Source organism: Danaus plexippus, chromosome 23 (assembly GCF_018135715.1).
Source record: "Danaus plexippus chromosome 23, MEX_DaPlex, whole genome shotgun sequence".
Lineage (NCBI taxonomy): Eukaryota > Metazoa > Arthropoda > Insecta > Lepidoptera > Nymphalidae > Danaus > Danaus plexippus.
In genome coordinates, this window is record NC_083551.1 from 4,028,531 (window position 1) to 4,052,900 (window position 24,370).

The following is a 24,370-nucleotide window of genomic DNA, read 5'->3' on the forward strand; positions in this document are numbered from 1 at the left end:
TGAGCTCAATTCCGAAGGTCACGTAGATGAAATCGCGGGTAATAACTAGTATGTTAATGGCGTTCATAGTGTTATTATTGCAGTTTTAACTTTTGTCTGTTTGTCCTACTCATCGGTTCTCGAGTTCGATTCCCAATAAGGTGATTTTGATGATGACTAGAAATGTCAGTCGCAATTCAATATTCTATAAAAAAAAAACTCGAACACGTTGCTTTTAATTACAAATTAACTTTATTTTATAGTTAAAACTGTGCTGAAAAGAAATTAGTTATCTTGATTGATAATTATTCAACATTACCAGTTAATTTTAATAAACTTCTAAAATCTGGGTTTGTTGGAACAAGACGTAATACATAATAGCATCCAAAATATTTTATTTAAGAATAAATATATTCAAATCTTAAGAAATTCAATAATATCTTACTTGAATTTTATTGAAATATGGCGAAAGGTAAAAAATATACCACATCAAGACTATGGAATCCATCCAATATAAGGTAAAATAAAGATAATTTTTCTTATGTGAAAACAAATAAACCCCTTCATACGAAGCACTGTCGTAATGTTGTTTAAATATGAGGATTATAAATATCATTTGTATATTGCTTGAATATTTTATATCTGAGATCCATTTAGTCTTTTGCGAAACCATTTCGAACAGCGGCATGGGGTTATGGGCGACCTCTTTCCCGGTCACAGGTTAAGTATTTTAACTATATTATAAATTAATCAATTATCATGTCCATTAAGTTAATTTCGATAAAATTATCTTAAGGGCAGGGGAATCACATTATAGTTCAAGAGGGAGGTCCCTGCATCAGCTCTTTGTGTGAAGTTCACCGACTTTGCAATATTAAATAATCATTATGCTGTAAGCATGTCGATCATATTTATTTTGTTATAAAGTCGATTTTTCTGTACCTTCCCATTTTCCGTAAATTTGTTGTCTTACGGACGAACATATAAATAGTGATGGACCTTCGAAGCGTTCATTCAAGACAAATATACAAAAGTTAAAAGTGCTTTTAAGAAGTCTTGTGATTACAATCTATAAAGATGAAGTTCTTTAATCTTTTCACCTTCGTTTTCGCTTGTTTTATGGCGTTCGGCTTAGCAACCGCTGCTCCATGGAATCCTTTCAAGGAATTGGTAAATATTATAATTAATTAGATACAAATAAAAAGATTTTCTAAATATAGATGACATCGAATTTTGATTCAAAAAATTACAACAGTGATACAGTTCATTAAATCTTTAATATAATAACAGTGAGGACAGATCTAAACTCATTTACATTATTATAAAATTATGAAGGACCTTGACGTCAAGTAAAATAGTTCTTATAAATAAAAACTTAAATAATTAATCTTAATACTTTTCGTACAGGAAAAAGCTGGTCAGAGAGTCCGAGACGCTATAATATCCGCGGCCCCAGCTGTCGAAGTTGTTGGTCAGGCATCAAGCATAATAAAAGGAAAGAATTAATCTCATATATTTTAAAACCTACATATTATACATATCTAACAATACTGTTATGAAATAAAATCATTTAACAATATACACAGCTTTTATTTCATCGTGTTTCATCTTATTGACATTACAAATTAGCTAAAAAATTCATTGTTATAAATGACGAATAATAATGAAACATACAAAATGTCCCTTGGGTATGACTGTTTCTGTTTGCACAGCCTTATGTTTACGAATACCTTACTAAAAAACCCAATGACTTCTGCAATGTTTTTTTGGTACATGACGATATATTTTTGGTTCAAGAAAACTATTTTACAATGATAAGTTGTATTACAGTAGCTTTACATAATATTTATTTGTACTCTATACTACTGACTGAAAGTACACATCAATTTTTTATTTAAATCTCTTGATTATTCTAAGTATATGTGTTTGAATAAGCAAAGAAATCTAAACACATTTTCATTACGAGCTGATAAAATATAAATGAAGGCGCCATTCTAGAAGAAAAATCAGCTCCTTTGTTCGTTACATTAACCTTTGTATCAAAACATTTAATAATTAAGTTCGCTTGGCTGGAAGCTTAGCTCTATTTCCAAATATGTTATTGTTAACAAGCAATTAATTATATAAATATAAAAAAACGGTATTTGTCAGCTTAGAAATATATCAATTTGTAAGGCAGTGGGTTGTTGGGTTGTTATAACAAATTTAAAAGCTTTTCCATCAAAGAGAGCCTTAAGAGAGCCTTATAGCTTATGACCCAGTTTCACAAATCAGTGCTAAGTAAATATCGTCTTGTTAAGGCGTTTGATAGACTGTTAGATGTAATGAGCACTCCACCACGCACTGGTTTCTGTTGTAATGTCTTAACAAGACATTAATATTAATTCCTGCTCTAGACTGTTATTCTATTGTATTGTCAAAACTCAAATGTCCTATCAATACCACCTCTGTTTCTTTGTAACCAGTATCTGTTTTGTCATTGTCGACTATTTACTTATATTTATTAATGAGGTGAATTAAAATTTATTTTTCGTATGATGTAAAATTTTGCCTCCGGCTTGTCTATGCCATTGCAAATAAGGTACTCTTTTCATCACTTATAACTGGAACACAATTTACGCCAATAAATTGACAACATGATTCCGACAGGTCATACCTAGTAAACTGAAAAGAAAGATTTTTGTGTGCCAAATCTATGCAATCTACGATATATAAATTTGGTCGCATTAGCTAAAAGGTGACGTATCGAGGGATATATACGATCAAAGGATAAAGTGGTGCATCATAGCAAACATGTCGCTTTAAAAGCTACAACTTTAATTTGGTCGTTTTATAACAGTAACGAATTTGGTAGCCGGTCATTTAACGTGACATTTAATAATGCGTTGTTAATTTTCCATAGTGGGACGTTAATATTTTGACAGATAATTATATTTTTGAAGGTTCGTCAGTAAACGCCTCGTTTAGATTTAACAAACAGAGCTTGGTGAAACTGGGTCTAAGCATAGTTAACTAACTGGCTTAATGATCAAATCATGTACAAGATATGAGATAGTTCTCTTTATATAACTCCACAAATTATTTTAAAATTTGACATTTTACTATGACAAAAGGACCGCGAATATTGTAATTATAATGGTAAGCACTGCTTCACTTTATCATAATTGCTCATAAAATTATATAACTCACAATTAATTTGTAATAACAAAAGATACTATAAATAGAGTTACAGATAACTATTTATTATAAAAGGAATTATTAAGTTATTATAAAACTCGATTAAATTCATATTTTTTTTAATAAATAATTAAAGTTAGACGTCTATATAACCATCCAGAGAGTATGGATTGGAGCGTTTTGCTGACATAAGTGACCTTTGTCAAGTAAGACGCATTGATGGTCCTTTGTTGAAGCAGTTTCTTAATCTTTGTTCAACTTCTTGCTGCAAAAAAAAAGGTTATTTAAAACGTATATTAATTTAAAAAAAATAATTAAAAACACATAACCATGTGTTATAACCATATAAAGTCACTTTTTTATATGTTTATGAATGACATATAATTTTAGAGGTATCGATATGAATTTTCTTTTGCCAATCGGAGCAACATTAAAACAAAGCAATCTTTACCATTTTTTTCAACGGTTTCCTTTTCGAGGAAAACTTAGCAATTGAAAAGGCAGCAAATAAAGCAAGCAAAATTAATAATATTCCTCTTAAATTCATTTCACGGAATTCAATTCTATAAACAAGATGTTTCTTTTGCTGATTTTCAGAATGAATACTGAAAAATGATACCTTTATATTTATACTTCGTGGAATATATGCTATTTGCTTAAATTAGCTGCTTCTCCGCGTCATATAATAACCCTTATTTCCTTCACAAAAAGGTTCAAAATTCTAAGCACCTTCATTAGAAAATTTAATTGTAATTTATTCAGAGGTGCATTTTTCATTTCATATTTCAGGTTTTCAGTAATCCCCCAGAAAAGATAAGCAAAAATGTATTAGCATATTCACTCTACGGACTATGTAGACTTGTTTTTTAGGGCATAAATTAGATTTCTTATTCCGTCTATTCTGTTTTATATATATTTAAGAATATCTTAGTTGATACTAGTGAACTTTTAAAAGTAGTAAATAGATTTTATAAATAAATAGATTTTTGTATGATAATATCAATTTGAAAAGGCGACACAGCTTTTCTTAGCACGTTACTAACTGTCTTACGTTCGATAATCAATCAATCAGGTAGTAAGTACCCTTCCATTGAGATGAATGAAAGTAAAATACTAGAGATACTTATTTAATAAATGTACATCTATTAAAGTTTTTCATATTATTTTTTTAAAATACCACTCTAAGATGTTACAAGTAACGTCATTTGATTAAAATTAAATTAAATTAAAAAGGTCTTTATGAGGACATGTTTTATACTTGCGAAACTAAAATAATAATACCGTCTGTTATATATATTTTATATTTAATTTGAATTTTGAGACATCACTACACACGCGAAAAAACTACGTGCCGAAGAAATCGATATATTATAAATGTGTTATAAACTATATATATGTGTGTGTGTGTGTGTGTGTGTGTATTCTTTAAAAATATAATTACATTAAGATTTTTTACCATGAATATTCCGTTCAATTCATTCATTCAATATTAAACAATAACAAATAAAAATACCTATTAGGCAATTATTATACTAAATTTAATTTAATTTTTGCTACTTTCAGTATGTCTGCTTCTTATCCAACCACATGCAGATGCTGTACCAATGTCAACCTCTTTCCCTTCTCCGACAGAATTAATCTTGTAAAATATATTGTTAAGGCGTTAGTAAATAAACTTTAATTCACATATATCACAAATCCCTTTTGACTTAAACTTTCAAATATATCACCTTGTTAAAAGACTTACTCTTTGTACGACATATATTGATTAAGACACCTGAATATAAGACTCGCAATATACGTTGATGGTAATCAAGTAAATTCCTTACTTTCTCCTTATTTAGCGTTATACGAGCACAGCCAATTTATGTTACTTTGTAGTACCTTGTCCTTATAAATGAATCAATCAGATCTGCTGGGATTACATTTGTAACAAAAAATAAATATTTACAAACTACTTAAATGGCCCCCATTAGGGAGGTGAATCCGACACCATGATTGAAATGGACATTACAAGGGTAAATACAAATAACGAAACTCCGTCTCAAATCCATCTTATACATTTCTGCTGAAGGACATATACACACATCGTATATACATGTGTATTTTATAAAAATACACATGTATATACCTATTTATACTTCTCACATAGTAATCCTTTATAATATATATGTTTTTGTCTCACAACAAATCTGAATTTTTCTTTATAAGGTCGTCAATTATGTTCACTGTAACTCCTACATACATAAACATGAAGGCATTAACAAGTATCAAGTATTTCCCAGAATGAGCCATGAAGTTGTTAAAAAAATCTAAGATTTGATAATACACTACTTAATTTATTGAATTATTCCGAAATTTAATTGCTTTAACTTCATTCTTACTTTTAATTAAACTTAAAATTTATCTAAACTATTACTGATATTAAGAAAACTATAACTTTGTTTATTTCAATTATATATATATTTTTTTAATATATAAAAAATGAGAAAAGTCAAAACGAATCAATATTTGTTACATTTTAAAATAAATTTGATTTCAGCAGCTTTGCTACTAACGGTATAAAACTTATAAATATCTGTTTCGCCTATGTTCCGAATGTTTCTGGAAAGGTACATTTTATTTTTAACTAAACAGTTACCTGTACTAGAATGAGTTTCTTGGGGAATCACTACAACATGGGAAATAAAATGAAATGCTTTCAACAAGGCTGTGTATTAGACATTATAGACCTTTTGAAACGTAAATAAGGTTCATGTTCCTGTAAATTTCACATATGGACAATGTTAAACAAATTCGTATAAATACAGTAGCATATTTGTTCAAACCTTATTCTAACTAAAGAGCTGGAAAGATACTTATTTATTAAACAAACAAACTAAAATGAATTACAAGAGGATCTTCTTTTCATTTATAGCTATCCTTTTTATTTCAATGGTAGCATCTTCACCAGCACCCAAATGGAAACCATTCAAAAAACTGGTAATTATATATTTTTTTACTTAAGATTTAATTTAACTTTTGTTTTTCTTGTGATATTTATTTATATTTTATATGTATTTAAGTAATACTCAAGTAAAATATGGTAAATTTTATAATATAGCCCTTAAATTTTTAAACATTTTTAATATATATATATATATATATATATAATGTATCTGTTTTCAGGAAAAAATTGGCCAAAGAGTAAGAGACGGTATCATTAAAGCCGGACCCGCGGTGCAAGTTGTGGGAGAAGCTGCAGCCATTCTAAAACCAGCTCAAGGATGAGTTAAGACTCGTTGTAATAGTGTTTTATAATATTGTACTGCCAACAAACTGTAAATTAAATATTATTTCTATTAATATAGTGCTTATTTCCATTTCTTTTCTAATGTCAAAATAGAATTTTTGTAATATGAATATACTCGAAAAAACTTATAATAAATATTGTCATAAATATTTTTCGTATGATTCTGTAAGGATGTCATATATAATATTAAATTTTATTACGTAACACAGAAACTATTAAATATGAAAGAAATACTGAGACTAGGATACGCATCTTCGCATTGTTTTCGAGCAAAGCGAAAAAACAAAGCTCTCGCTGCGAGTTGAGTAAAGCGACCTTGACACATCTGCGTGGATGAATGACCTGAGTCGCCAGTATAGCCTTCCGCTCTCTTCGCTCGCTTCACTCAATAAATAAATAAAATTATAATTCCGTTCATTTATATATAAAGGTATCCTAAGCAGATGGTAATAAACCCAGGAAAATAGTTTGTTCAAACCATCTTGAGCATTTGATATTATTTGTATAAGCCATAATAAAAAATAGTCTCAACATTGAGCAAAATGAAAGCCCACATATTATTGTAAGCTTTGAAGTGTAAGTACCTATAAGTACTAGTAATTTGTCTGCTTAAAATCTATTAAAAATGTAAGATTAAAATATTAGGTGCGCAGTACCTTTAATATTTATACCCTCAAAAACAACACTTATGCTAAACTAATAATAACATTCTAAACGATATAAATTAATTTTAGACAACCCAAAGGACAACAATAATAATAAAAAAGTTAACATATAAAGATTCCGATAATCTCATCTGCCCTCAAGCTTCTGCCAGTTGACGTTCAGGTAAACATATTTAGTGTCTGTTGCCCGCTCCCCGCTCACCGCGAGACATCAGTGCCGCATGCGCCCCGCCCCCCAGCCGTGCGTGATAATGCATAATTCCAGGATAAGGATTTGGGATCGGAATAAAAGGTAGCCTATGTCCTTATCCAGGCTTCCATCAATCTCTATACTAAAATTAAATAAAATTGGTTATGTGGTTTAAACGCGAAAACGAAACAGACAAACAGAGCCACTTTCGCTATTTATAATATTAATAAGGATGTTGTATTTAGTCTTAGCTACAAAACCTAGCATTTCCATTAAAGTGTTGCTTTTAAATCGGAAACCAAAGAGAGGATTTAAAATAAAGTTATCATTTTTCCAAAATCTAAATTTTTTTGGATATTATTCCAAGCGACTATCTATATAGGTCCAAACGATAATATTGTTCCAAGCGATTATGTAATTCCATTATACAAAATTGTCTCAAAGATTTCTGAAGTGGTAAGTACAATAAAGATTGCTCTGTAATTTTTGGCTAATGTTTAAACTTTAGCAAATTTTCTTGTTCAAATTTTCCTTATCCTAATAGTTTAATAAACACTTTGTATGCTTAATAATCTACTTCTCATCTATTGCACTCATTTTATTAATTTAATATTTATTTGAAAAAAGGTTGCACTAGACATTGAATCATTCTTAGAACTCCGTCGAAACTTTATGGTTGTAAAGTTAATATGTAGTATTGAATTGATAATGGTTCGAGGCAAAGCTTATTGGTTGTTACCGTGATAAAATTTTGCAGTTTTATTTGATAAAATATATCTTGTAGTTGCAAAATATTGATAAAATTCTTCAGAAACTTCTTTAGAATTAGTTGTATGTTTTGATTTTATTTTAAATTTTGAAGGCTTATATATATAGCTTTCTTAGTTTTATTACAACGTAAGTTATAAGCCAATTCCCACATTTTATCATGTGTTCGAATTAATTTACTAAATTAGTTGAAATAATTATCTTCAGTGTTCACATAATGAGATCTAAGACTTTCGCGCGTTTTATTCACTTAAACTGAAACTAATATTTTTCGGATATACTACGCGTGCTTTATATATATCCGAAAAATATTAGTTTCATTTAAAACTTCAGTGTTTTTAATCAAATTAAGTATAACTTTTTCTTTGGTATAAAAAAATATTTTTGTGTTATTCGTTTGTACAACTTGTTACACATTACAGTACTATACTCTCCTATCAATTAATACTATGTAACGATTTACACATAAGTAGGTTATGGTAGGCGGCTAAAATGAGATAATGACAAAGAGCAAAGCATTTTGGAGTTTCATATTGAGCTTCAATATAATCGCCATTTTTATAAAATTAAGTTTTCTCTTCGCCTGTACCGAAATGCCTGAAGACAAAAGTGTACAACAAAGGTGGGTCCTACCTGTTATGACTTACGGTGCTGAAACGTGGACATTGACGGTTGGACTGGTCCACAGATTCAAAGTCGCACAGCGGGCTATGCTCGGAGTTTCTTCGAAGGCTAAAGTTCGCAATGGGGTCATCCGACAAAGAACCAAGGTAATCGACATAGCTCGCAGAATTAGCTCGCTAAAGTGGCAATGGGCTGGTCATGTCTGCCGAAGGACCGATAGCCGATGGAGCAGACGAGTCCTAGAATGGAGACCGCGACTCGGCTACCATGAGGTAGGACGCCCCCCTGCCAGGTAGACTGACGACCTGAAAAAGGTCGCTGGAGGGGACTGGATGCGGAAGGCGGAGGACCTGTGTCCAGCAGTGGACCAAGAGTGGCTAAATGAATAAAATTAATACTATGTTCAAACTTCATGGAATAAAAAAAAATACAAAGTTTAAACTCATTTTCGACTTAAACTCAGATAAAATAAGCGAACTCGAATAATTTTTTTTTTCAATTTTATAACTATAGATGTTTGAAATTAAAAAAAATATATTATTCAGAATTAATATCTCAGATGTTCTCGATTTAGATTCTCGGGGAATCACTACGCCCTGGGAAACAAAGTGAGATGCTTTCATTGAAGTTTTGTATGAAGTATAATAGACTCTTTGAAAACTAAATAAGGTTTATAATTCTATGAATTAAAAAAGAAACCATTATTTCAAAATATATAAAAACTGAAGCATATTTGTTATGGCTTCATTCTAACGATAAAGCTGGAAAGACTTATCTAGTAAACAAATAAGTAAAATGAATTACAAAAGGATCTTCTTTTCTTTACTATCTATTCTTCTTATATCTATGGTAGCATCGTCACCAGCCCCTAAATGGAAGCCTTTCAAGAAACTGGTAATCACATATATTTTTCACTTGTGACTATTAGAGCATAAGTATTTCACCTACGGTTCTAAAATATGTGTTCAATAACAATGCCAAGTTACAGCAAAATTAATTTCAATGCAACAATAAAAATCTTATACTTAATTTGTGAAATAAAAATATTATAAATAGTTATGTTTTCAGGAAAAAATTGGTCAAAGAGTAAGAGACGGTATCATAAAAGCCGGACCCGCGGTGCAAGTTGTGGGAGAAGCTGCAGCCATTCTAAAACCAGCTCAAGGATAAGTTAAGACTCGTTGTAATAGTGTTTTATAACATTGTACCTACTGCCAACAAAAAGTATTAATTAGAAATATATATTACTTTTTCAATAATATGCTCGTTTTTTAAATAGTCTTACCACCTTTTGTAATATTGGACCAAAACTTCTTGTCATTTTAATGTAATCAAAAAAACTACTACAAAATAATAAATGATTTTTCCGCAATGATATAACATTTTGTTTAAAAATCAATTTAAATAGAACATTGTGTATGTTGACTCACCAAAACCTTTGAAATCCAAGATGAACACAAGGGAAAATATTATGTCATTTTGAATGATTATCCAAATATTTACGAAAGACATTTTCACACCCTACGTCGTATTTCATTTTTTTTTGTCCATTGTTTATAACATAGGATAATAATGAAAAACTTAATTATAGCTGAAGGTTGTAATAATACAACTTGTCATTCGGAATCTGCTCAGGGTTAATGGAAGACATTTTAATTGTATTCATTAAAATTTCTTTTTCATCGCCTATAATAATAATTATTAGTAAAAAAGTAAATAAATGTACGACTCTAACAACATTTAAATGACTATTTATTAAAAAATACAGTAATCGCGCAAATTGTATAGAGATATTGTATTTACTTTTACCTATGGATAACCTGTTCAAAAAAAAAAGCAAATTAGAAACTAAACAAGTTTCTTTTGCAGAGCTTTTCTGATGAAAATGATTCTTTGTTTTTCTATAAAAAAAATTACCCAAATTTGAGGAATATTTTAATATATTTAATTTAAATTATTTAAAATATAAGCAACGGCAATAATAATTAAAAGATCAAAGTCTTATCATTTCAAGACAGTTAATAGGATGCATTTTTCCATAGGTTTTATAAATTGATTGAAACAAAATTAACGTAAAATTGAAAAGAAAACGGAAATATTCTGTAACGAATCTCATTGTTTGTGTTTCTTTATATTTTAATTGGATTTTGTTGTGTCCAGTAAAAGATATCGATGGAAATAATAAAGTAATAACCTGTAGCGTAACTTTAACTTCATAGTTATATCCTTTCAATTAATTAATTACGGCTTCTAGTATTTTAAAACTATTAAAAGTCCATTATCACAAATACGTCGAAAAGAGAAAAAGTCTATTACGCACGCGCAGCAAATTGAAAAAAAAATGAACATCGCCGGGGCAACATCGTTGTATGGATAAAATATCATATAACGAGTAACGCCGCTGACTCCGCGGAACGAACACCAAGCCGTGTGAACCAGGAGATTCCTGATACCACACAAGCTATGGAATGGCATTGCTATCCTAACATCGGGGCAATCATGTAGTCTTAAATCACTTCGATACTACTATAAAGAAGTAAATTTTATCTTTATTTGTTATTTAGTTTTATTTCATGTGATGAACAACTAAAAAAATGCATTAAGTTTGCAAGTACCTTTAATAAAACTCTCATTTAAGTGCTTCATATTGAGTCCAATATTATTCTGGCTATAAGTAACATTTTCCTCTCGTGACGTTTGAAACGTTACATTATTTCTTACAAAAAAAAATTATAACAAAAATAATTTACAGACTTATTTCTATGTATATTACATATATGACGAAAATGAAACGAAATGTATAATTTTTATAGCAACTTCTTATAAATTCTTACAGAATACATATTGGCTTCAGATTTTTAAAATTTTTGCTGATTTCAGAATATCTGCCGCTTATCCAACGAGCTCTATAGAAGGACCACATTTAATAAAGACATCCCTTATTCTTTGACCAAATTTTTCCTGTATTTTTTTCTATATAATCAAAATATGTCTCATGGAAAATACAAACCAATTCTTTTTAATGAAAACTATTGTATATAAACTCATTTTTATTGGACCTTCACGGCATTTTCTTTAAATGACGCATTGACAAAAATGCCATAATGGGTATGTAATGACTCTTACGAAATTTTCTCTCTCTTTCAGCATTAACTTTTACACATTCGTAATACAATCATAGCCGCTTTATGTTACTTCGTGAGAATATCCTGTCTATGTGAATAAATCAATCAGACCTATTTTCCACCTGTAAGTCATATTTACGAGCACCTAAAAGGGCCTCCATTTGGTAGTAGAAGTCGACAGACCCATTGGAACTGAAGTATACAAGCAAATACAAATAACATAATTCTTTTAAGACCTATATTATTGAGTTTTTTCGTGAAAAATATCAACTTACCTATAGGGAGTAAGGTTTTTACGACACTAAATTTTAATGTACACTGTTCACATTACGAACCCCTATAACAAAAAAAAAATTTTCATTACAAACCTTAATGCTTTCACACAAGGGTCATAAATACGGTCTGTGTAGAATTTGCATACTTTGCACTTCTAATATATGTACTATTGTAACCCACATTAAGGATTTTTTAGAATCGTGTTTTTCCCCTTTGAAATACATCCTTATACTATAGACATAATATAATTCTATAATGTACTTGATTTCTTTTAAGTTATGTACTCTTCTAAAAACTGTATAAGCCACGCCAATGCCTGGTAATTACATATATTTTTATACATATTTCAAATATATATTTTAATATTTTATAAATAAATGTTCGAAAATATATTTCAGTCTGTAAATATATATTTAAAATTATAATTTCAACTGTGTTTTGAACAAAAGGAATAAATTAAATTAAGGTAAAGAAGGTATAATAAAATTTGTTTTTCGTGATTTGATTTGTTTTTTAAAAATAATTTTTAATAAAAGATTTTTCAAAGGAAAAATTTATTAAATTTCTTATAACTACATCTTTAATAATAAGCCAGTTTAGAAGTAAATACAAATGTTAAAATTATATTATAATATCATAATATACAGCATCCCGAAGTCATAAACACAAGCAGGGTTAGAACTTGTGTGTTCAGATAAAACACGTTCCAGGGTAATTTTTCATTATATACTTTCAATTTAAATGTTTATGACGTATTAATTTAAGTCTACTCTTAGACTATATATATATATTGAAAAAAAATATTTAAGTCTCGACAAAGGTTTGTCCGCCATAAGAGCCCGTGTATAAGGAAATAAAATAAATGATTTTAAAAATTCAATATCTATGTAACTAACGGGGCAATTTTTGAAAATTTTGGTATGAAATAAATGACGTATTTATTTATACGTATGCTTAATTTAAAAGCTCAAATTTAAAAATTATTTTTTACATTAGATTCGTTCGAACTTCCTTAAACCTGTTTAAATCTTTACTTAGTTAGTTAATTTTAGTGTCTCACTTGCATTACAACGCCGCTCTAGAGGCAACATGACGTTGCATGATAAATTATTATAAGACGTATCTTTGTGTAATGTGTGATCTCTAAAGAGGTGTAACGTATTACCCCTCTTTAGATAAAACATGATTTTGATTGTTCTCCCGATGACGATCAACTCCTAGTTTTTCTCATTTTTTAAATTTATCTTAATAACTTGACCGTCTTCCTTACTAAGTTACTGATAAAAAACATAGGTACTTAGGCATAGCCACTTTGTAAAAAAAAAATATAAAGCTGTTGTCCATATTTTTTATGTTACATGCTACTTTAATCGTTATATTTTATGTACAAATATAGAAATTGTAATAAAATACCAAAAAAAAAAAATATTGCCTCCGTCCTGACTTTTTAATATAAATATCACAATAAATAAGTGTGAAATTCCAGTTACAAACATATAAATAAATCAGGATGAATATCTCGGAGAATTAATGCGACAAAAAAACAGACTAATATGGTCAGGTTATAAATATATTAACTCTTATCAAAAATTCTACACTAAAAATATAAAATTCTAAGAACCTATATTATATGTTCAAGTCTGAAACCAGTAATAAAAAACATAAAAATGTGCTGTATCTATTAAATATAAAAATGGTAAGTTTCTCGGGGAATCACTACGACATGGAAAATAAAGTGAAATGCTTTCAACAAGGCTGTGTATTAGACATTATAGACCTTTTGAAACGTAAATAAGGTTCATGTTCCTGTAAATGTCACATATAGATAATGTTAAACAAATTCATATAAATACAGTGGCATATTTGTTCAAACCTTATTCTAACTAAAGAGCTGGAAAGATACTTATTTATTAAACAAACAAACTAAAATGAATTACAAGAGGATCTTATTTTCATTTATAGCTATCCTTTTTATTTCAATGGTAGCATCTTCACCAGCACCCAAATGGAAACCATTCAAAAAACTGGTATTTATATATTTTTTTACTTATGATTTAATTTAACTTTTGTTTTTCTTGTGATATTAATTTATATTTTATATGTATTTAAGTAATACTCAAGTAAAATATGGTAAATTTTATAATATAGCCCTTAAATTTTTAAACATTTTTAATATATATATATATAATGTATCTGTTTTCAGGAAAAAATTGGCCAAAGAGTAAGAGACGGTATCATTAAAGCCGGACCCGCGGTGCAAGTTGTGGGAGAAGCTGCAGCCGTTCTAAAACCAGCTCAAGGATGAGTTAAGACTCGTTGCAATAGTGTTTTATAACATTGTACCTACTGCCAACAAAAAGTATTAATTAAAATTTATTTATTCACATTAATATCTTCGTTTTCTTTAAGACCACTTTGAATTACTTAAAAAATGATGGAATTTATATTTTTGTTAAAGTTAACGTAATCAAAACTCAAAACTTTATATTTTTATAGCACCAGAGTCATTTAATACAATTCCATTGATAGATATATCGAGTAATAGTTATGTTATTTCTTTGATTCTCCATCCCCGTCTAATTCACTGTAAAATACACGTTAATGAATACAAAAAAAATAATAAAAATGGTTGGTTGAAATGCAATAATTCGATAAAATAAAAGTATACGATTGAATGAGATACCTTAGTATTGTATTCTATTAAAAATTACAATCACATGTTGAAAATGGAATGAAAAAATAGGTTATCTCATTCATATTGAACAAACGGATAATAACGAAATGCTCCCGCAATCTCCATATGTCAAATAAAAGAAACGTTTAGGATAAAACTATTTTTACATTAAAAGTTAATAGCATATAAATGTATCTATGTTTCAATATTAACATAATAAACGACTAACTTAGAATCCAGAAACAAACAGATATCTATTAAAATTTAAATTGTATATATCAAAATAGCAAAATCACATGGAATTATTGTAGTGTATGTCTAAATGCTTGTTTGAAATACTTCAAACTTTGAACCATCCGAAGCAAGACTGAAATAGCTCTTCAATAAATCGGCTTTGTAATCAATTCAAGCTATAAAACATAGCATTTGGACGTAGCTTGGAGATAAATTCTATAGTAAATTCGTTAACGACATAGGCTAACCTACGTATGACATACACTTAAATGGAAATAGAATTGAAAATCTCTAGAGGATTTATAATTGAAAAAGGGTTTTCATTGGCATGGGTATTTATTTCGACAAAAAGATTTATCAATTTACTAGAGGTTATCTTTGAAGTATCCAATCCAAAACATTGCCAAATTATTTTTAACATCAAGAAACGACCAGCCGAACAATTTTCAACTTATATTATATAAAAAATCAATCAAAAGTGATTATGTCTGTGTTCAAACACAGAAATTTTTAATTTTGCGGATCAATATTAGACAATAAAAATTTATAGATTAGACCGTCTGAAATATAAGTGAGTTACAGTATTTGTGATAGATATGGGGTATGGAGATTTATTGATGACTTGCACAGAAAATTTGTATTATAATATTTTTGGTTATGATCAAGTAAGTTGAGTATTATTCATGTAAATGAAACTAGTATTATTCGGATTTACTACGCGGATTTTTATTATTTAAAAACTACATAATCCCGACGTTTCGGTTATTTTGCAGCAACCGTGATTATGTAGTTTTTAAATAATAAAATCCCCGTAGTTAATCCGAATAATACTAGTTTCATTTAAATGAATACTCGCGAAAATCTTAGATCTCATTATTATTTATGTAGTCACTTTGAATATTTGATGAGCTTAACAAATACGAAGATAGTTATAATATTGCTTTATAAGAATCAGTATATTATAAAATTAATAAATTTTTTTTTTATAAAATAATTAAAATAATTACTATATGTAATAAATTGAACAAAAGAATTATAAAATATTTAAGATTCAAGTTTCACCTCAATCTTTGAATCAGCGACATTAAAAATAATTGTCATAGTTATTTGGCAACTACTTCAACGTAACGCTTTCATACAAAAACCACAACAAAATTTGCCATCGATTGCAATATTTTAAATTGAAATGGTGTTTCGGTCGGTATCATGGGTATTCGAGGAATGAGGACATATTCATCTTTGAAAGGCCGCGTTACAATCTTTGCTTCCATTATTTTGCAGAGTTTTGGCTGGTTAATGCCGCACTTAGGGGTGTGTTAGTATCGCAAAAAGTAATCCTTGAAGCGTGTTGTATATCATGTCAAAATTTCAGCTGAATCGGTGTAGAGCATTTTGAGTTTTTTAAGCATACAAAAACCAACTTATCATTTTTAAATGTATAAATGAATTTAATTAAAGGTAAATTTTCATTATTTTGAACGTACCTTATTTAATATTTTTTGTTTTTTTATAAATAAGCACTAAAAATAAACGATAATTCTCACATTTCAAAGAGACTTCCTGTGATGCTACAATCAATACATGAAAATCAAAGTCCAATGCTTTGTTACAATTCAATTGGCGTTCGCAGTCACAATTGACAAAGCTCAAGGTCAATCTTTAGAAGCGTGTGGTCTAGATTTATATGTGGATTGCTTCTCACAAGGACCATTGTATGTCGCGTGTTCCCGTGTTGGAAAACCAAGTAGCCTCTATATCTGCACAAACAATGGGAAAACAAAAAATATTGTATACCCACAAGTACTGAAAAATTAAACTTCAATAAAACATGCGCTGTCTTTTGTTGTCACACCGATGCGTGGCAGAGCACAGCTAGTTTACTATAAAATTAATACGCGTAAGTGTTCTAACGGTAGATAAAACCTAAATTACGTATATTATTTTCTAAAAGACATCCTACGGGATCTTATTTATTTAATAAATGACTTCATCTTAGAAGATATATACATAGATATAAATAAAATTATTTAAACAGTTCTTTGCAAGAGCGCTTGAAGTTTGATTACTTCCGTATCGAGAAGATGGTGAAAATTAAAAATCACTTGAGATGTTTGAACCCCTTCCAATGCAAGTGTAAATTCTTATTTAAATAAGAGTTGTAAATGGAAGTGGAACCTTCTAAATATAATTAATTCTTTTATGTCATTATTTTGAATAAATATTCAAATATATCAAATTTAGATTTAACGTCATCTAAGTAATAACATATGTATTATGACCGTAACAGGAACGTGTCAGGACCGGCATGGAACACTACAGAGGCGAAACCTCGTAGCATTCACCGTGCGGGTGCCGGGTCCATCGCGTTGCAGAGAGAGGAGCTTCAACATTGCCTGGGACTTGCGACCCAGGTGTAGGTTTAAGGGGCCCCTATCTAACGCACGTTGAACGCTCCAGAACGCTATGCCCACTAGAGCGTATGAATTACGTATGAAAGCCGTATGTATCTTCTTAAATGAAGGGAGCGTCAGGATGTCATCTCCGTATCCTCGGCGTGATAATCCAAGCGATCTCAGTTATTGCCATTGTAGTAATTCCCCTGATCCTTCGTGGGGTAGACTCGTCAGCAAGAGATTTTAAGACATTAATATGATACGATAGTTATAAGATAATTTACAATGCGGTAATTGGCAATTATAGCGAATTATAAAGCGGGTGCTTACCGTTTTGCCGTTTGAGCGTACCGGTGTCGTAACGTCCCGTTATACGAGTTTGCAGGGAGCGTATCAACACCTGCAAAATATTCTTGCCGACAATTGCTAACGGTCCGTGCATGTCACGTAACGGTACTGGTCAATGAAGAAACGATCTAGAGGGCATAGTCTGATACTTTTCAATACAAACACATTATTTTTGCCTGACAGATTCCTGTTAGAAAACAGTATTATATACGTTGTAGGTAGGACTGTCCGTCCTTAAAAATACGATGCACTTCATGTATATAGTATATTTTTAGGGGCCCAAATTATTCAAAATACAAAAAAAGTAATCTAAATCGTCTTTAAAGAAATGAAAAAAGAAATTTAATTGCATTTCAGTTATTTGACTTCGCAATATGACCTTCAGTTTATTTACTATTATAAGTATATGCGCGATAATAAATTGCCTCCTTAATTATCACTAAAATTTTATCACATACCGAAGTACAAGAATATCGCTAAATATGGAAGGTTTGTTTTAAAATATTTATAAAAATATGTATTTCTTATTACCTTTTCTTTATATATACAGATAAAGACTTTCAATTTAATGTCCAGTAACATATGAATGCAATTTCAGCTTGGTAATAGTTACCAGGGTTAAATTTAATTATTTTTACTATCATAATATTCGTTTCTATCGGAATTTTTATGTTTTTTCAACATAACTATTAGCAACGACCAGGAAAATTTCACTAATGACTAAAAGTTACTAGTCGTTAAATAAAATTTCTAGTTATTTTATTATTTTGCAAATTTAATATATTAAAATTGAAAAACCTTCCTTTTATATGCTATACACATATATATATTATACTGACCTAACATAGTTATTAATAATTTTTCATACACATACTTTGTATATTCTAACTGCGAATTATATTTAATCGCGTGAAAAATAAATTATATGTTAATAAACAGAACCAGGAAAGAAACAAAAAGGTACAAATATACTGATAATTGTTTATTATACATAAAGTAGATTCTTATATTTACTATTAAGGCAAGTGACAGATTGGACTAGAACATTGAAAGAGGTGAATGTTATACTATAGATGACATTTAAAATTAAAACCTATTTCCGGTTGTATTGGTATTATTTTCCTATGGCTTTAGCTTGACCCAAAACTTGCACTGCCGGACCAGCTTTAATAATTCCATCACGAATGTTCCTCCCCACTTTTTCCTGTAAGCAACAACAATCATTAGTCAATTCATAACTAAAATTACCGTTTTTTTTTTTGGTGGAACAGAAAATATTGCACTAAGTTATAATAATTAATAAAAAATATGTTCAATAAAACGTCACGACAACAAACATTTGGTATGCAGATTTCATTTGAATGGCCGTGAGAAAATCAAACAAAAAATAAACTTTCATTATATTTGAATAATATTCAGTGATATAAAATGCTTCTATATCATAAATATTTGATTATATCATTTCATATAAACATAAAGTTAACTAAATCAGCAAAAACAATGAAGTATCAAATTTAAATCTCTGAATTGGGAAAATTACTTACGATTTTCTTGAAGAATTTCCATTTCGGACTAGGCGCGCCGGACACAGTACTGAAGGCCATGATACACGCGAAGACGAAAAACAACAACTTTCCGAAATTCATTTTTCTTGTAGTTTTTTAAACAATCAAGTAGCCGGAGCAAATGTTTTGTCTGAATCAAAACTTGGAATGATGCGCTCTCAAACAAACGCTAAATATTTATATAATTTAATACGCAAAACTGATAGTTCAATCAAACACTTCATAATGCTTGATATTGACCTTTATTGCTATTGCAATAAAAGTGATTATTAATCCACGTTCATTAATTGGATGGTAATTATAGACGTGTTCTTTGATAACGAGAAGTCGGGTTAAGAGGGAACTCCCAGAGTCGGAGATAAAGTGATTCCCTCTTGTGAGTTGTTTATTTACAAATATTACTAGGTACTTCCCTCAAATATGTCTTATTAATAATTCTGCTTAAATTTTATTAACAGATAAAATGTAATGCTTACAGAACAAAAAATGTACATACACACCTACATATATACATGTTTACTTACTTTAAATATATTATTAAGATACTATCAGTAGTAATTTACACCTCGATGTTCGCTAAGATATTAAAAAATATAAGGATCTAATGTAATATTAATTCCAGAAAGACATCTAAATACCAACACATCATTTTATATAAGCTAAAAAAATAAACTGAAAAAAGTTCATAACTTCTTAAGTGACATAGTTATATATACTTTTAGATAATTATATATTAGCGAAGTTTTACTCAAAAGCATCGTTTATATTATATATTACGAGACAATTAATTATTCATGAACATATCCCGAATAATTGAACAAGAACAAACTGGATGGATATTTTACTGTTATGATTACTATAACATTTCTTTTTAACAATAACATAACTTATTCAAAATTTGAACAGTCTAAACGTTTGAGTGAATTTCGAAATTGTATATATCAATCGTTCTTGTTATTCTAAACTAGCTGTCTAACTAGCTGATTACGTCTATGTATCATTATGTTTGCGTTAATTAGCAAGTAAAATTCTATAGCAAAAGTTGATGGAATTCTATTTCAATTTCGCTACTATGTTTGAAAATTTACTACGGTACTTTATCATTCAAAAGATTTATGCTTCTGTTCGCTTGGAAATGTTCGGCATTATTTCAGTGATTGAGTAATGCTGTAACACACTCACGAACATGGAAGCGTACACGCACACACACGTACGCACACACGTGACACTGACAACACATACAAGCAGACACTGTCACACACTCACAATAAGATCAGTTTTTCTATTTGTTTTTTCAATTACTGTGTGTCCAATTTTGGTAATTATAAGTGATTCTTTATAAAACAGTCAAATTATTTGTATTATTTGCCTCCCATGTAAAGCTAGACGAAAATATGTACAAGGTAATAATTTTTCATGTAAATGAAACACTAGATTATATATCTCTTTCTTGCACTGCCAAATAACCAGCATAATATTGTCACCTGAACAATACATTTTTTTAAGACCATTGACGTCCACTATTTTTATTAGTAATATAGATTACTGATGTAATTGAATAAAGTTAGAATTAATTTTAAAAAACGTCACGATCTTCGAAGACGTTTCATAATATATCCGAAAATCGAAGATTGAAATACCAACATATAAATTAGTGAGTGTCTGTTAAAGTTTGGGAAATTCTATCCTAATTACCTCTTATTGTCAGGTTAAATAGAGCAATTGTAGCGTACAACGCCTATAGAATATGTGAAGGATGTTATCACTATCATATTCTTGTTTGTTATAAATATGGGTATATAAAAATACGGAGATGTTAAAATCTCAAAATACATGTATATACAATGTTATATAATACAAATATCTTAAAATATTTTAAGAAATTGCCAAGCAAAAGCACCAATAACATCAACTGAGCAATAAGTTATATATAAAAACGTTGACAGCTGAGATCCCTTGATTCACATTGACTTGTTTTGTAACTATAAAGTCATTGATAAATAATTACACTAAATTCATTGCTATTCTGACTGTAGAAAATTTTATTGGAATTGAAAATAGCTTATATAATCATGGCCTTCAGTGAAATTACGTTAATATTAGAATAATACAGTTCATCTGAATATAAACAGAGTCCAAAGTGACAGATGAAAAGGAGTCCACTGTGGATCTGATTGTATGACGCACAATGAAGATCTGCTTATACAGTTTACAGTTACAACAGAATAGTGATAAATTATTTTAGATTCTTGTGTTATGGTTAAACTGGTGTCAAGTAAATTATATAATAAAAGATTATATTGATATATCTTAGAGTCGACACAGAGTGGTTGGTTAAAAGTATACTTACAACACTAACCACAGAACATTAATTTTCTTACACATTACTAGACTCCTTCCAATATGAACAGGTTTCTCTTTACTTAATAGACCATTAGTAATATTTATCATCACCATTATCATCATCATCATCACCCTATATTGGTCCACTGCTGAACATAGGCCTCTCCAATCGCACGCCACTGAGATCGATCTAATGTGTATAGTTTATAAATATTTGTCACAATTTAAACAAGTCCGGTATTGCTACGCTAAATCAACGTAGAAAGTCTACATAATTCACAAATAACTCCTAGTATAATCCAAAATAACTAACCCTCATCAAATTTGATAGCCAGTATCAAAGGGTAAACGTTTGCCTTTAATTATATTTGAGCGATAGAAAATTTTACATAAAATATTTACATGCTAAAAACACAGCGTGATATGGTATTCTGGATGTTTTATTATGTAAAATTGATTTCATCTCCTGGAAAATTCGTTTTATCTTAGATTTTTGAACACGGCTTTGTTACGAAATTAAATTACCGATCCCCGTTTTATGCTCATAAAAAAATATTCAATGAAAACTGCTCTGCAACAATCACGTGTTATATACGTTTTAGTTGCGAGTGCGTTTCATTAAAATGAATTAAATTCATAATTTACGCTACGTACAAAACTGTTTTATCTACATTATTAAATTATTTTTTTTATTCAAAATAAATTAATACTTGTTTTTTTTATTTATCCAATAGCTTTTATTTATATCCTATAATACAGTCAAATCTATTTCACTAAATTCATGGTATTATTTGCTTTTTAGAATTCATATTAGTAATGCTAGGTTACTGCGTTTTCGTTAAAAGCTCTCAGACGGCTCATTTTTCCCGACATCTTCAACAAATATCGTTAATGTACACACAATTAAATACAAAAACTTAACAAATTATATACTAAAATCTTCCTCGAGAACCACGCTATCGAGTGGGGATAACTGTTTGATAAGCGGTTTTCCGTATATCGCGAACAGATAGACAGACAGACATAGGCGGCGATTGACTTTGTTTTATAATATGAATTGATGATGATTGATATTGATAAAGAAAAAAGAATTAGATATGAAAATACTTTTATTTAATTTAAATAATAAAATTAGCTTAATATTGAGACTAGAGTCACTTTAACTGTAATTAAGTATCAGGTTATCCTTTAGCGATGGAGGTAGCTTGACCCACAACTTGAACAGCCGGACCCGCCTTGATGATACCGTCACGGACATTTCTGCCAACCTTTTCCTGAAAAAAAAGATAAGATGCCTTAATTCCCATACAAAAATAATCCTATACACACTTTATATCAAAATCCGATTTAGTTTCCTTTTCCTTATGTTTATCATATATCTATTTCAATAACAATTGTTTGTCGATGTACATAACAACTATAATTTCATGTCTATTCGATTATATTATTGAAAATAAGAAATAAAATTAAATAAATTTAAGTATAAAAGTAATAGATACTTACAATTTTCTTGAAAATTTTCCACTTCGGACTCGGAGCAGCAGACACAGTGCTCAAAGCCAGAAAACAGGCGAATACAAAGAAAAATATCTTTGAGAAATCCATTTTAATTTTTTTTATTAGTATTTCAAGTTCACTTGAAAGATCTGAAGCGAATGAATGGCACTTTGCAAACTTGCTATTAAATACAAGCTGGATTGACAAACATTTCAAACACTATCAATAAGATAGTGCCATTTGAAAATAAACCTTATTCATTCGATATATGAGTCATGACTATTTTTTGCGGCCGCAAAACATTTGTGTGACGCATTCACGATAAAAGGTCAACCGCGGTCATTCTCGGGGATAATTTCGCAGATGCAATGAAGTGAATCCCCTTTTGATATGGGATTGAGGGGAGTTTTTGATATTTTTATTTATAATTATCATTATGTATGAGTAAATGTTTGCAGAGATGTTTCTTCTTATATGTACAGTGAAATTGTGTAAATGAAAATGAATTTAACTAAACAATGCCATTAGATGCGATGATAAAAAAATGATTGTTTTATTTGGACTACATTTTAAGTTGAAAATTACATTTTGGGGCCAAGAAAAAATTTAAAAACTATATTAATTTTACCACACAGCAGTATTAAGAAATTTAATATCGCTTTAAATATAATGTAATGATAAAAGAATTTTGTTTCTTATACGTTTATACAAAGAGTTAATACCGGTTTGTTTGAAATTTCATAGCTTGAGAATAAAAGAGAAAAAATACATACATACATGAGCCGTTTTATATCCACACGTTTCTAAATTAACTCTACATATCTCCATATTCATTTGTGGAAAACGGAAAAGTGATAAGATTAAATTAAATTTAAATCGTTACATCAAACAAGATTTACATTTTGTACAACGGATACCGAAGATTCAAAACTCTGTAAATATCCTGAAAGTCATATCAACGATTAAATAATTCGTTTTAAAATATATTATTTTAATATACATAAACGTGAGCGTCTTCCACGTTTTTTTTTTTGTATTTAACAAACAGAAATATTGTAAGGAATGTATAAAAAAATATTTAACCCTTAAAAACTCATCAAATTTAATATTTCGTTTCAATTTTACATAAACATAGTAAATATTTTTCGAAAATGAAAAGTGTGTGTTATTTAATTTTAATTATTTAAGTTAATTATTACAATTACTTACATTCTCTTTAA

General features: G+C 29.3%; 2 protein-coding genes and 1 long non-coding RNA gene across 3 annotated transcripts; 2 read left to right on the forward strand and 1 right to left on the reverse strand.

Moving 5' to 3' along the window:
- The first annotated feature begins 972 nt into the window (after window positions 1-972).
- LOC133319484 (bactericidin B-3-like) lies at window positions 973-6,474 on the forward strand. The gene is made up of 2 exons (XM_061524092.1): window positions 973-1,149; window positions 6,325-6,474. Exons 1-2 carry the CDS (start codon window positions 1,057-1,059, stop codon window positions 6,424-6,426), a joined length of 195 nt encoding a protein of 64 aa, XP_061380076.1. The 5' UTR covers window positions 973-1,056; the 3' UTR covers window positions 6,427-6,474.
- A 2,976-nt stretch (window positions 6,475-9,450) lies between these two features.
- Window positions 9,451-14,486, forward strand: LOC133319485 (uncharacterized). Its single transcript, XR_009753080.1, has 2 exons — window positions 9,451-9,589; window positions 14,300-14,486. It is a non-coding gene; the product is annotated as an uncharacterized LOC133319485 (long non-coding RNA).
- A 4,226-nt stretch (window positions 14,487-18,712) lies between these two features.
- Window positions 18,713-23,323, reverse strand: LOC116774818 (cecropin-A). The gene is made up of 2 exons (XM_032667584.2): window positions 23,157-23,323; window positions 18,713-18,949 (listed from the first exon to the last, which is right to left on the reverse strand). Exons 1-2 carry the CDS (start codon window positions 23,256-23,258, stop codon window positions 18,860-18,862), a joined length of 192 nt encoding a protein of 63 aa, XP_032523475.2. The 5' UTR covers window positions 23,259-23,323; the 3' UTR covers window positions 18,713-18,859.
- Between the last annotated feature and the right edge of the window lie 1,047 nt (window positions 23,324-24,370).

What these genes read in the sequence shown, in the direction of transcription:
- LOC133319484 (XM_061524092.1), top strand. Translation starts at nt 1,057, where the DNA reads ATGAAGTTCTTTAATCTTTTCACCTTCGTTTTCGCTTGTTTTATGGCG. An exon ending in GGAATCCTTTCAAGGAATTG is followed by an intron (nt 1,150 to 6,324) that starts GTAAATATTATA and finishes ATCTGTTTTCAG; the next exon opens with GAAAAAATTGGCCAAAGAGT.
- LOC116774818 (XM_032667584.2), bottom strand. Translation starts at nt 23,258, where the DNA reads ATGGATTTCTCAAAGATATTTTTCTTTGTATTCGCCTGTTTTCTGGCT. An exon ending in GGAAAATTTTCAAGAAAATT is followed by an intron (nt 18,950 to 23,156) that starts GTAAGTATCTAT and finishes TGTTGCTTACAG; the next exon opens with GAAAAAGTGGGGAGGAACAT.